General features: G+C 40.8%; 1 protein-coding gene across 1 annotated transcript in view; it reads right to left on the bottom strand.

Annotated features, from left to right (window-relative positions):
- The window catches only part of RAB18 (RAB18, member RAS oncogene family), a 28,902-nt gene extending 14,723 nt beyond the window's left edge, over window positions 1-14,179 (bottom strand). Inside the window, exons 1-2 of the mRNA XM_006041658.4 lie at window positions 13,936-14,179; window positions 8,641-8,696 (exon numbers count right to left, since the gene is read on the bottom strand). Of these exons, the coding sequence (XP_006041720.2) occupies window positions 8,641-8,696; window positions 13,936-14,003 (124 nt within the window). The 5' untranslated portion in view covers window positions 14,004-14,179. The remainder of the gene's footprint in view (window positions 1-8,640; window positions 8,697-13,935) is intronic.
- Window positions 14,180-15,038: the final 859 nt, after the last annotated feature.

The raw sequence follows: 15,038 nt of genomic DNA, 5'->3' as shown, positions 1-15,038 counted from the left end.
CTCTTACCACTTCTATTCTCAGAGTACTGGCAGTCCTAGCCAGAGCAATTAGGCAAGAAAAGGAAATAAAAGGTATCCAAATTGGGAACTAAGAAGTAAAATTATCTCTGTTCACAGACCACATGTAGACAACATTTCTTATATGTAGAAAATCCTAATGACTCTATTCCACACACATTAAAAAAATACTGTTAGAACTATTAAGTGAATTTAGCAAAGTTACAGGATATAAAACCAACATGCAAAAATCTACTGCATTTCTATATCCTGCTGCTACTGCTAAGTCACTTCAGTCGTGTCCGACTCTGTGCGACCCCAGAGATGGCAGCCCAACAGGCTCCCCCATCCCCAGGATTCTCCAGGCAAGAACACTGGAGTGGGTTGCCATTTCCTTCTCCAATGCATGAAGTGAAAAGTGAAAGTGAAATCGCTCAGTTGTGTCCGACTCCCAGCGACCCCATGGACTGAAGCCTGCCAGGCTCCTCTGTTTATGGGATTTTCCAGGCAAGAGTACTGGAGTTGGGTGCCATTGCCTTCTCCTTCTGCTAAGTCACTTCAGTCGTGTCCGACTCTGTGCGACCCCATAGACAGCAGCCCACCAGGCTCCCCTGTCCCTGGGATTCTCCAGGCAAGAACGCTGGAGTGGGTTGCCATTTCCTTCTCCAATGCATGAAAGTGAAAAGTGAAAGTGAAGTCACTCAGTCGTGTCCGACTCTTTGCAACCCCACGGATTGCAGCCCACCAGGCTCCTCCGCCCATGGGATTTTTCAGGCAAGAGTACTGGAGTGGGGTGCCATTGCCTTCTCCAGCCTTCTCCTTCTATATCCTAGTAATAAACAATCCAAAAATAAAATTTAAAAAAATCATTTCATTTACAATAGCATCAAAAAAATAAAATACTTTAAAAATAGATGATGACAATACTACTACTCAGGAATAAACCTAACCAAGGAGCTTAAATATTTATACACTGAAAACTTCCAAACACTGATGAAAGAAATTAAAGAAGACACAAGTAAGTGAAAGACATGTTCTGTTCATGAGTTGGAAGGCTTAATATTGTTAAGATAACAATATTACCCAAAGTAATCTACAGATCCAATGCAATCCAATAAAAATTCTAACAGCATTTTTGCAGAATGGAAAAGCTGACATTCAAATTCATACAGAATTACAAGAGGCATTAAATAACAGAACAGTACTGAAAAAAATTGAGGACTCGAACTTTACAACTTCAAAACTGACTCAAAACTACAATAACTAAAATGAACAGTGCCAGCATAAAGGACATGTAAACCAATGGCAGAGGCCAGAAATAAACCATCACATATACAGCCAGCTGACTTTGTAAACAAGGAACCCAAGAAGATGCAGTAGGGAAAGGACAGTTTTTTCTATAATCGGTGCTCAGAAAATTAGATGTTCACAAACAGAAGAATGAAGTTGGACCCTTACCTTACACCATATACAATTAGCACAAAATGTATCAGACCTAAATGTAACACCTACATCTTAAAAACTCTTAGAAAATATAGGAAAAAAATTTTCATGACATGGGATTTGGTGATGATTTTTTTGGCAATTACACCAGGAACACAGGCAACAAAAGAAAAGTAGATAAACTGGATTTCATCAAAATTAAAAACTTATGTGCATTGAAGGACAACATCAAGGGGGTATGAAAAAAAAATCTCACAAAATGGGAGCGGCCACAACTGGAGAGCCTGTGCTGCAACTCGAGAAGCCAGCGCACCGCAACACTGAGCCTGCGTGCTCAGAGCCCGTGCTCCACAAGAGAGGCCCACACGACGCAACGAAGACCCAGTGCAGCCAAAAATTAAAAAAAGAGAGAGAGAAAAAATATTTGAAAGCTTTCTAATATGAAGGATGACTATAACTCAACAACAGAAAACATGATTCAAAAACGGGTAAAGGATCTGAACAGACAATCCTTCAAATAATAAACACAAATGGCCAACAAGCACATAAGATGCTCAACATCATTATCCATTAAGGAAATGCAAATTAAAACCACACTGAGACACTATCATAATGGATTAAAAACTATTATTAAAGAAAAAACAAAAAATAACAAGCATTGACAAGGACATAATTAGAATGCTTGTGCATTGCTGGTAGGAATGTAAAATGGTTCAGCCACTGTAAAAAATAGCTTGGTGGGTCCTCAGGAAGCTAAAAATAGAATTACCATATAACATAGCAATTCTACTCTTAGGTATAGACCCAAAGAACTGACAACAGGAACTCAAACAGATACTTGTACAATGTTCACAACAGTTGTTATTCACAAAAGGCAAAAAGTGGAAGCAATTCAAGTATCCACGGAGAGATGAAAGGATAAACAAAATGTGGTATGTACATACGATGTAATATTATTAGTCATAAAATGAAATGAAATTCTGATATACACAGCTATGAAATGGAATGAAATTCTGATATATGCTACAACACATATGAAATTTAAACACACTATGCTAAGTGAAATAAGCCAATTACAAAAGGACAAATATTGTATGAGTCTACAAATAACAAATACTGTATGAGTCTACAAAAATATTATGAGTCTAATACAAGGATTCTATAGACTAGGCAAGTTCATAGAGACAGAAGGTAGGAAAGGTTCATAGAGACAGAAGGTAGAAATAGCAAACTAGAAATAGAAGGACATTTCCTCAACCTTAAAAAGATGCTACCAGAAAACTACTAGAGATCATCACTGAATTTAGTAAAATTCCAGGATACGTACACAGAAATTGCTAGCATTCCTATACACTAACAATGAAAGATAAGGACAAATTGAAGAAACAATCCCATTTACCACCAAAACAAAAAGAAAATAACCTAGGAATAAACCTCCCCAACAAAGGTCCGTCTAGTCAAGGCTATGGTTTCTCCAGTAGTCATGTATGGATGTGAGAGTTGGACTATAAAGAAAGCTGAGTGCCAAAGAATTGATGCTTTTGAACTGTGGTGTTGGAGAAGACTCTTGAGAGTCCCTTGGATTGCAAGGAGATCCAACCAGTTCATCCGAAAGGAGATCAGTCCTGGGTGTTCACTGGAAGGACTGATGCTAAAGCTGAAACTCCAATACTTTGACCACTTCATGCAAAGAGTTGACTTATTGGAAAAGACCCTGATGCTGGGAGGGATTGGGGGCAGGAGGAGAAGGGGACGACAGAAGATGAGACGGTTGGATGGCATCACTGACTCAATGGACATGAGTTTGGGTGAACTCCAGGAGTTGGTGATGGACAGGGAGGCCTAGTGTGCTGCAGTTCATGGGGTTGCAAAGAGTCGGACATGACTGAGTGACTGAACTGAACTGAAACCTCCCCAAGGAGACAAAAGACCTGCACACAGAAAACTGTAAGAAACTGGATGAAAGAAATCAAAGGTGACACAAGTGCAGAGACATACCATGTTCGTGGACTGGGAGAATCAGTGTTGTGGAAATGACTACACCACCCAAAGCAATATACCAAATCCAGAAATATATCAAACAAAGGAAGTAAAGACTTAACTAGGAAAGCAAGGACATTTCAGTATAAAAAGGTCTGTCAACCGTAAGTTAGAGCTGAAAGGCACATGGGAAAAAAAAATCACAACCTTTCCTAATAAAGCCTCTAAGTAGGCTGGAAAAAAGAAACAATTTATATATGATGAAGACCATTTGACATTATTCGAAATAATGAAATGTCAGAGCCATATTTATTGCTTTACTCCATTTAAAATGTTAACCTAAATTAAATTATATGAAATAGAATAGTTCTTTTTTTCTTTAGGTTATATTACATTTCCAAGTATTTTAACAAGTTTATGTTATGGCATTAAACAAGATGTATTAGCTGCTTTCTATTTTCATTAAGTTATCTTTCTGTTACGTAAGCTCAAACGATAAAGTAACATGTGGATGGAGATCTTATATGTGCCCTTAGAAGCCAAAATGTGAAAGGGAAGTCGCTCAGTCATGTCGGACTCTTTGCAACCCCATGGACTGTAGCCTACCAGGCTCCTTCGTCCATGGGATTTTCCAGGCAAGAATACTGGAGTGGGTTGCCATCTCCTTCTCCAGGACATCTTCCCGACCTAGGGATTGAACCTGGGTCTCCCGCATTGTAGGCAGACGCTTTACTGAGAAGCCAAAATGGGTATTTTTAAAAACCTACTAAGGAGGTAGTAAGAATCACTGACCTAAGTCAACCAACAACAACCAGAATTCGTCAAACTTTAGCTGAAATGCATCAACCCTCACAAAATAATTTAGCATTTTTAACAATTTTAAGTCTTACAAATTAAGAAGTAGTTTGTGAACCTGTCTTAAGTAGAGACCACGTTCTAAATTTTCTCTTTATTTGAAAGGTTTTACTTAAAGCACTTTTTGTATTCAAAGGTTTCTTTAGGAAGGGTAAATTAAAAAAACAAACAAACAGAATACATGAAGAAAATTGTGGCTATTTACTCAGACTAGATCTAACATCCATGCTTAAATTCAACCAACTGTATCTAATGCAGCTGATTAAGTACTTCAGATAAAGACATGATTAAGCATCATCTTATGGCCTGGCCATGGAAAAAAGAAAAATCTAATGTTTTTTTCCCCCCAAAACATTCCCATGTAACAAAAGCCTGGTCAAATATTCTTACAGTTTTGTCTGTGTGTGTGTTTATTTTTATGTTAGAAATGTTACCTTGGATTATATCATTAAATATTGGCTGTTTCATTATGTTTCTTCTTTAAGATGAAAACAGACTATATATAATCTTCTTTTGTGATTTCCATATTTTCTCACTCGAATTTAACATTCTTATTCATTTGGGTAAATTCTACCACTCATCCATTTCTAGCTTATTGTTCTTTATTGTGTTTTCCACAGTCTCTACTGTCCCTTGTGAGCCCTCCAATTTCATCTTCACTTCAGCAATAGTTTTATCTTATTTTTCTTTCCACTCAGTCAGCTTACACTGCACTTTCTCATGTAGTCACACTGTCTCTTCCCTGACCTCATACCACTGTTTTGTGTTCTCACTGATAAATATTTCCATTAAGGGTCTTAAATTCATGGGAAGATGTTGGATCATTATTTTCATCTTCTTTACAGCAATATTTTTCTCTGATGACTATTCTTCACCTGTCCTTTGTTTTTTCATTCCTTTCTCCTTTTTCGATTCTCGAATGGCAGTAGTGGCCTTGAGCTGGATTCTTTCTGCCAACTCATCACTGAAAGTAATGAGGTTTTCCTAGACAAGCTGTCTACAGGAAACTAATACAGAAGGCCATAGTGGGATGAGTTCTGTACCAGCAAAATTTTGTTTTGATTCAGGGTTTTACATAAGAATCAGTTAGCTATTTACTTCTCAACATCCAGAGGAGACAGAAGGCCTTAACATTAGTCAAAGGCATCACCTCTTGTCTGTGTGACTCCTTGTTTGGTTTCATTTCCCAACTTCTCAAAATCGAACCAGAGACAGGGAAACTCCTGCCGTTGGCTTGAGAAGCCATTCTGCTTTTACAAAGGCTAACAGGTTTTGCACCTCAAGGTGGGCCTCTCAAACTCATGAAGCATCTCCTGCTGGCTCCAAGCTCTGCAGCCATGGCATCGTCCACTTTCTCTCACAGGTGGCCTGCCTGGTCTCCACTGCTTCAGGCAGCCATTCCAGTTTTGTGGCTTAGCAGACCATGTGGCTTGTATTTTAGTTTTTCCCTCTTTGTTGTTAATAGCCAATTCCCAGAAAGCAGAAGAAAATGCCAACTTAACAGTACCATCTTCAGACCCAAAGTCCAACAATTAACCTTAGTATTTTATACATGATAGAAACTTGAATGTCTCACTACATTACTGAAAGATAAAGGTGTGCTTTACTTACTATTACATTGTGAGGTAAAATACTAACTTTCCACAAAATACTATTTTTCATATGGCCATTAACAACTAAGATAATTATTTTTATTTCAAAACCTCATGTGTATATTGGTTATAACCTAGAGCAGAAAATTATCTGATGCCAAAATGTTAAAGATTCTTTTCAAGACCCAGGGTCGACTGGGGGAACAAATTATGAATGTTCTCTCAGTATGCTAATCTTAGTATTTGTTTTTAAAGCAGAACCTTTTTAGTAATAAAGACAACAAATCATCTGTCAATCTTTAAGAACCCAATGACATTTGGGTTTGAAATGAAGACAATTTATACTATGGGCTTCCCCGGCAGCGGTAAAAAATCTGCCTGCCAATGCAGGAAATGAGGATTCGATCCCTGGAACAGGAAGAATCTCTGGAGAAAGAATGGCAACCCACTCCAGTATTCTTGCTTGGGAAATCCCAAGCAGAGGATAGGCTACCGTCCATGGGGTCTCAGAGTCAGACAAGACTTACAGCTTAAAGAACAAGTTTATATTATATATAGGATCATTCCCTTAGTATTTAACTCTGAAAGTGAAAGTGAAGTTGCTCAGTTGTGTCTGACTCTTTGCGACCCCATGGACTGTAGCCTACCAGGCTCCTCTGTCCATGCGATTTTCCAGGCAATAGTACTGGAGTGGATTGCCATTTCCTTCTCCAGGGGATCTTCCCGACCCAGGGATTGAACCCGGGTCTCCTACATTGTAGACAGACGCTTTACTGTCTGAGCCACCAGGGAAGCCAGTATTTAACTCTAGGCACATTTTTTTTCCTGCCAGTTACTATTCTTCTACTCTTTGCTTATCCAATACCAGGGATGTTCTGAGTAAAATCAAGTTTTACTAATAGCTCATTTTTTAAAGAAGCAAATAATATACCAAAACCAAATTAAACAGATTTTGAACTAGTAGTGTTTTAAATGATTCCATTTTCATACATAACAGTATATCTGTCAATGCTAATATGTCATACAAAAGAGAAGTAATGCCTGATATAATTTATTAAATTCAGAGGCACCATGAGATCATGTTGATCGAAACGAAGAAGAGCCTTTCCTCTGTTGTTGTTGTTTAGTCACTAAGTCCTGTCCGACTCTTTGTGACCTCAAGGACTGTAGCCCGTCAGGCTTCTCTGTCCTCCACCATCTCTCGGAGTTTGCTCAGACTCACGTCCAAAGCTCTTCCTTACAGAATTCTAAGTAAGAAATGTAAATGGAAAGATGGGATTTGAAAAACCACAGTTCAACAACCACCGGAGCTGGAATGACAGTGGACATGAAGAGACATGGTGCACTTCATCTAAGTAACCGAGGCCAGTCACCACTAACGGCACCAATACACACCACGCTCTGAGAAGCACCGCTGAGAATTCCTGCCCCAAATGCACAACCTGAATCTAACCGTGAGGACACATGGACAACTGCAGTGGAAGGATTTTCTACAGAACGACTGGCCTGCACATGCTCTTCAAAAATGCCAAGGCGACAAAGAGACAGAGAAAGAATGAAGAACTGTTCAGATTAAAAGAGACTAAGGAAAAATGCTAAGGAAAAATGACAGCAAAATTCAATGTAGGATCCTGGACTGGACTCTGGACCAGAAATAATTCTTTCCTTTGGCATATATGATATTAGCAGGATGACTGATAAAAATCTATCTGTATAGAGAACTGTATCCATGCTCACCAAGGAAATGTACATTAAAGTATTTAGAGTTAAAGACACTGAAGATACTGAATGCAATTTTCTCTCAAACAATTCGAAAAAAGCAAGAATACTGTGCGTGTATATGTGGAGAGAATGCTAAAGCATATGTTATAAATATGAACATTTCGGGAATCTGATTAAGACACTTTCCCTAATTGCAATACAAGATCAGATCTTTACTACATTCTACTCATCAGATCATCAAATTTTAGAGCTGGAAGAAAAATGTATTCTCTTGCTCAAATTACTCCCAACTTACAGATAAGGACAAGGAAGTTAATGACTCCCTCAAGATGACAACGTGCGAGGCAGAGCCAAGATGCTCATACTGCTCTGACTCAGCTCTTTCTACTACTGCAAGTTGTCTCTTGAACCTTTACATTGTCATCTACTCCCTAAACATGTGATACCAAATTATCTAGCTCTATCTTCTCATATATTTTAATAAGCTGGTATGGCAAACCACTTTCAGGCAATCTAAACTCCAGTTTTTAAAAGGTATTTATGCACACAGTCTTTAATAACTAATATCAATAAACATGTTGCCAGAAACATGTTGGATACTATATGAAATGCTAAAAATACAAAACCAACACACTCTACCGTGAGTGACACTGCTAGGTCCATTATGACGGGCACCAAGTTGTATTATTGATCAGCATAACCCACCTCTTAGGACAGTGCCTGGCATACAATAAACATTCAAATGACTGTATGCTGCTAAATAAAAGACGTCCCACAGCACAAGAATGTGTATAAAGATAATCATGACATCCTCAGTGTTAACAAAGAACCATAAGACAACAGCAATGGAAGTTATATTTTTGCTTGATTAGATCTACAAAGACTTTGGAAACTGAATGACTACCAAAGGTAACACTAGAAAGACAAGTAAGATTTTGACAGACATGGAAGCAGTGGGGTAGTGAGAGGATGGGTAGGGGGAGTTAGATAAAACAGCCTGAAGGCAAGAAAGTATTTGGCATTTCTACTAAAATTTTAAACATGGGCTTACCTATTGTTGCTGCAAGTTCTGGATCAAAAGTATCATCTGTGAACCTCAAGAGCAGGCTAAAAGAGATGTCAAAAAGACAGATTAGTAATTCAACTTCTCTTTCTCAACATTTGATAAATCTTCCTGATTGCTGTATTTTGTCACAAGTTAGACACAACTTCAAAGAGCTAATGTAGTCAGCTTCCAGAAACATGGCCTCATTGCAGGTATATTCAGAGGAATTAAATTATTGGAAAGGCAATTAAAGAATCCCCAAAGCAAAGTAGTTTACTAGAAAACATTTCCCATGCTCCATTTCCTAAGTGTGAAAAGAGGTTTTTGTTTTTTTTTTTATAACTACTGGTATGCCCTTCTGAGAAAATGGTATTAGCAAACATGTAACGCTTTAACCCACATGGACAAAAGGGGAAGAGGAAGTCTTTTGGAATGCAACAAATTAAATTTTTAAGAAATCTAATGCTTCATCCACTCCGAATTCAGGTAAAAACAGAAAGGTATGAAATCAAGCATTTTGAAACAAGTAGTCTGACTATTACCAAGTGAGAAGAAGAGACACAATAAAAGTAAGGGCTGAAGGTCACACGCTGGCCAGAGTAGGTTTCCTCTGGCAATGCTGGGTAAGGCGCATGAAAGCAAGTCGGCAGTATGCAGCTACCGAAGGCTGCCAAAGAAAGGAATGGCAGCAACTGCTCTATATTTTGAAAAGTTAATGCCAGCAAAAAAACCCAAAAAACAAAAAACCTAAGAAAATCAACAGAAGACAACTGCCATGATTATAGTAGGGGATAATGAAGGAGTACACCTGGGAAATGGTAAAGAAAGGAAGGAAGGCATGAAATGAAAGGAAAAGATAATCACAAACGTATTCCAAGATTTTATCTTCCAGAATTATTTTATTTAATATAAGGCAGAAATGTCAGTTATTAGAAGTTCTTCAAAAATAAAACCTAAGTTTTTGTTAAAGCTCTTTCAGTTCAGTTGCTCAGTCGTGTCCGACTCTTTGCAACACCATGAACCGCAGCACGCCAGGCCTCCCTGTCCATCACCAACTCCCAGAGTTCACCCAAACTCACGTCCATTGAGTCGGTGATGCCATCCAGCCATCTCATCCTCTGTCATCCCCTTCTCCTCCGGCCCCCAATCCCTCCCAGCATCAGGGTCTTTTCCAATGAGTCAACTCTTCGCATGAGGTGGCCAAAGTATTAGAGTTTCAGCTTTAGCATCAGTCCTTTCAAAGAACACCCAGGACTGATCTCCTTTAGGATGGACTGGTTTGATCTCCTTGCTTTTAGATTTATAAAATTAATAAATCTCCCCTCACATTATCCCTAAGTAGGATGAGACCATTCTATTGACTTAATTGCATTAATAAAATCAAGACAATAACTATCTTACGTCTGAATTTCAGGGGACAAAAAAGTGTATGACTATTTCTATAGACTGTAATTACTGCTGCTAAAGATTTTTTTTTTTTTTTGTCCACAGGGTATACTGCAAAACATAATGGTCTCTTGGCACTTTCCAAACCCAGTGTCATTAATTCAATTTGAAGGACTAACTCTCCCTTTCCCAGTTTTGCTTTCTGGTGATCACAAAACCAGCATGACAAAAGCAAAGTAAGACAAAAGAATCAAATTGGAGCTTTTTCTACTTAACATTGAACTATAACTAATTTTATTTAATTCCAACATGAATTAGGTGACAGCACTAATAAGAATCTTAAAAGACTACTCATAAAAATTTTCTTCTCTCCCCAACATTAAACTTCAAATTAGGGAAGCCAAAAAATTTCAGTTACTCATAATTTAAGAATAGAAAAGTTGTGTATTTATACTCATGTCACCAAAGAAAATATTACAAAAATGTAGACCCTTACCTAGCACTAGTGGTAATGATACCATAACAGTAACATAAATGATAAGAACAGTATGGGCTATTATTCATTGAACTTGGACAATGAGCCAGATACTGAGCCAGGGGGTTTTCTTATATAATTACCAATCCTTAAAACATCACTTGTCATTAACAGAATTTTGTCAGGAAAGGCAAGGAGGTAAAACAACAAATTTTAATATAGGCTCTGAGGATAAGGGAGCAGATCTTAGCCATGGGTACACTGTCAGATGAAAATGTATCCTAAATTCTACATGTGCATTTTTCTAGGTAGGGAGTCTATTTCTCTCCTAGATTTTGAAAGGAATCCACAACCCGAAAATGATTAAGCAACACGGTTCTAAAGCATGTATGGTTAAGCCTTCATTTTCAACGGTTAAGGAGCAAAATACTGAGCTGTAGAGGGAAGGAATAACTCCTGCCATTCCACTTGGAGGAGATCAAATCTATAATTAATCAGTGTGATTATAACTAAGGTGCATTTCTCAGTTTACAAATGAAACTGGTCAAAAAGGACAGGGATGTAAGAGACAAAGAAGGGACAGCAAAGTAAATAACAGCAGGTCTCTATAGTCCCTTCCAGTTCTGAAACACCTTGCTACTTCTTTACTTCACCATGCGCTAGCCATGGAATCAAAGAATATTACACATCCAACACAAGATAGGTTTGAGAGATTTCTACTCCAACCTCACTTTTGAAACAAAGAGATGAAGGCCTAGAGTGTCTGAGTGTCACACACAAGGGCACACAAGCGGCAGCACCAGTTCCATCATTCTGATCTCCTGGCTGCTCTCACATGTTTTATTAACTCCAAGTATAAAATAAACTGGAAAAATAACCCACTAGTTTGAATGAGTTAAGATCTCCTTTGTTGTGCAATGATTTCTCAACAACATACGTGATGCCTGCCTTTCATTAATTCTAGATTTACAGAGAAATAGAAACTATTGGTTAGAACAATCCTGTAGGATTATATTGATGTCAAATGTTTTTGTACTAACTCACCTTAAAAAGCATGCTACACTAAATTGCTTCAGTCATGTCCAACTCTTTGCAACCCTATGGACTGTAGCCCACCAGGCTCCTCTGTTCATGGAATTCTTCAGGCAAGAATACTGGAGTAGGTTGCCATTTCCTACTCCAGGGGATCTTCCCGACCCAGTGATGGAACCCAAGTCTCTTGTGTCTCCTGCTCTGGCAGGCAGGTTTCTTTACCAATTGCACTACCTGGGAAGCCCCTTAAAAAGCATAGGCTTCTAAGTAGTAGTTTAGTTGCTAAGTCACATCCGACTCTTGGCGACCCCATGGACTGTAGCCCGCCAGGCTCCTCTGTCTATGGGATTCTTCAGGAAAGAATACTGGAGTGGGTTGCCATTTCCTTCTCCAGGGGATCTTCCTAACCCAGGAATCGAACCTGGGTCTCCTGCGTTGCATGCAGATTCTTTACTGACTGATCTATGAGGGAAGCCCAGGCTTCTAAAGAGTCATTTATTCTCATTTTATCTAGGAAGATAAGTGTTCCAAGTTTTTTTCCAGAGCATATCATGTCCACCAGTAATGTATATCCAGCTGGAAAGATAAGGTAACTTTCTCCCTAAATGCAATCCTTTCTTCAAAGAGGTAAGGGTGTTAAAATTGGAGCAGATACACTCCAAATAAATTTGTTTGCCAGGAGGGGACCAAGGAAACCAATAAATCCACTTAACAGATTTTACTCCAGAGAAAGAATATCAACTTTCACTGTGACTTAGCAACTACAGAACAATAACAACAATAGGAATGTTTACTTTGGGCTTCCCTGGTGGCTGAGACGGCAAAGAATCCACCTGCAATGCCGGAGACATGGGTTCAATCCCTGGGTTGGGAAGATCACCTGGAGAAGGGAAGGGCTACCCACTCGTCTTCTGGCCTGGAGAATTCCACAGACTGTATAGTCCATGGGGTTGCAAAGAGTGGGGCATGACAAAGCGAGCTTCACTCAATCATCCCTCCAATACACTTAGAATAGGCACCAACCAACCATGTTTTGGGCTGAACCACACAAAACAACATCCAACCAGTCTTGACTTCAAAATCAGAAATTTCATATGCCTTAACCTAAACGAGAGTCACATCTCAAGAAGGAAAAAAGGTCACGTGGCCAGGGAATTCCTAAGACAATGTTCACATATTACTTAACTTTTTAACTCTCACATATACTAGATAGTGATAATGAAAATATCATTCAGCCCTTTAAATAACACATACACACACACATACTATTTTTTTTTAGTCTGCAGTGTTTCATTTCTTTATTCCTTGTTACGTACAAATTCCTCATTCCAATACACAAAGTACATCAAAAGAGGGAAACTATGAAAATACACTGTCATGCTTTAAAAGTACATAAAGCTGCAGAACACATTACAGATTTCAAATGCTTAAATATCTTAAAAAAAATAAGATCTCACGAAGTAATTTGAAAGATAAGCTTATAAGGAGGCATAGGTAAAATATGAAATTGTTTACAGCTTCTGGAATTTGGATCTCATTTAAAGATCTAAGCAGCCTGGGACACACCCTACTCATAATCGGATGACAAGGATAACTTCACCTGGAGAACTTTGCTCTAAGACCTGGATGAAATCACAGCTCTTGCCCAACACCCAGCAGGCTCCACGTCTTCCCTAATACTCAACTTTAACTACTGTCAACATTATTACCCGCCCCCCGCCCCCGGCAAAAACCGTCAAGAAAGAAAAGACACAAACTAACGTGTTTCGTTACCTCTATATGACGTGGCAGAGCAAGAAACAATTACACTGGATTCTCAAAAGTGGCCCATAGCTTAAGCTCCTGCATCTTAGACCAAAGTGAATTATTTAAGCAGTCAGAAGACTTATGAGTTCTTTCACAGCTGACTCATTAAAAAAAAAAAAAAGAATAATTGGCTACCGGGTGCACCCAAATAGACCAGGAATGTGACCTATGGCGTCACGAAACTTCCTGTGCAGAACTTCACGTATTTAGAGAAAGCCCGACAGAAATCCCACGATGGTCAAGTCACAGGCTCTCCGCTCGCGGGGTGACAGGCAGCTCGATCCCCGGGGCTGGGAGGCCTCTTCCCTCCGCGGGACTCGGGCCCCGACCCGCCCGCCACGCCCTAGGCGCCTCTGCGGCGGCGACCCGGCCGGCCCAGCGGCGCCCTCGGAATCGCTCTTCTCCCGGTGCGACAGCAGGGGACGCGATCCAGGGAACCAGGCCGGGCCGAGGCCGCGGGGCCGCGAGCCGAGTTCGCCCCGGCCAGGCCCGGCCCGGCCCGGCCCGCCGCCGTTTACCGTTCCCGCCGGGGCCCCAAGAAACAAGCCGCCACCGAGGAGGAGAGCCCGCCACTGTCGTCACGGCTCGCAGACCCGTCTCACCTGGACTTGCCCACGCCGCTCTCACCGATGATGAGGATCTTCAGGGTGGTCAGCACGTCCTCGTCCATCCTGACCCTGCTCCGCACCGCGAGCAGCCGGCCGCCCCTTCCGCTCCTCAGCCCTTCCCCCCCCGGGGCGAGCTGCCGCGCATGCGTCCCGCCCCGCCCGGGGCCACCTTCCTTTCACACCGGGTGTTTAGCTTTTGCAGGGGCCCGGGACGCCCCAGTTCCGCCTGGAGGTAGAGCTCTGCGTCTGCGTAAAACCCGGAGGACCGGGCTTCCTTCCGGGGAGGGACCGTCTTCCCCTGCGCAAGCGCAGAGGAAGAGAGCCCTGATTCGGTTTCACGCAATTCTCAAGAGTATTTCTCCTTCCTCAAGTTAACGTAACCGTCCTTTCCTGGTGCTTGGAAGAGGTGTGAGTTAGGGGCGTATAGTGCTCTTTTATTTCAGTAGCTTCTCAGAACAGCTGCACTGCAGTGGAAAGTTTTGTGCGTGAAGGCATGATTATCTTAATTTTAGTTCCAACCACCGTGTATGCTGTGTGCTTAGTCGCTCAGTCGTGTCCGACTCTTTGCGACCCCATGGACTGTAGCCCGCCAGGCTCCTCTGTCCGTGGGGATTCTCCAGGGAAGAATACTGGAGTGGGTTGTCGTGCCCTCCTCCCTCCAGCGGATCTTCCCCACCCAGGGATCGAACCCAGGTCTCCCACATTGCAGGCGGATTTTTTTTTTTTTTTACACCGTCTAAACATCAGGGAATACCAAGAATACTGAAGTGGGTAGCCTATCCCTTCTCCAGAGGATGCTTCCCACCCAGGAATCGAACCGAAGTCTCCTGCATTGCAGGCGGAGTCTTCACTGCCTGAACCACCAAGGAAGCTCATAGTCATAAGAGAACATTTTTAAGACTTGAAGTTTGGGATGACCTATGAGCAAGCCTCGGAGAAGGCAATGGCACCCCACTCCAGTACTCTTGCCTGGAAAATCCCATGGGTGGAGGAACCTGGTAGGCTGCAGTCATGGGGTCGCTAAGAGTCGGACACGACTGAGCAACTTCACTTTCAATTCTCACTTTCATTCATTGGAGAAGGAAATGGCAACCCAC

This window comes from Bubalus bubalis, chromosome 14 (genome assembly GCF_019923935.1).
Source record: "Bubalus bubalis isolate 160015118507 breed Murrah chromosome 14, NDDB_SH_1, whole genome shotgun sequence".
NCBI lineage: Eukaryota > Metazoa > Chordata > Mammalia > Artiodactyla > Bovidae > Bubalus > Bubalus bubalis.
The sequence above is the reverse complement of the archived record's forward strand: the minus strand, read 5'-3'. Positions and strand labels throughout refer to the sequence as shown.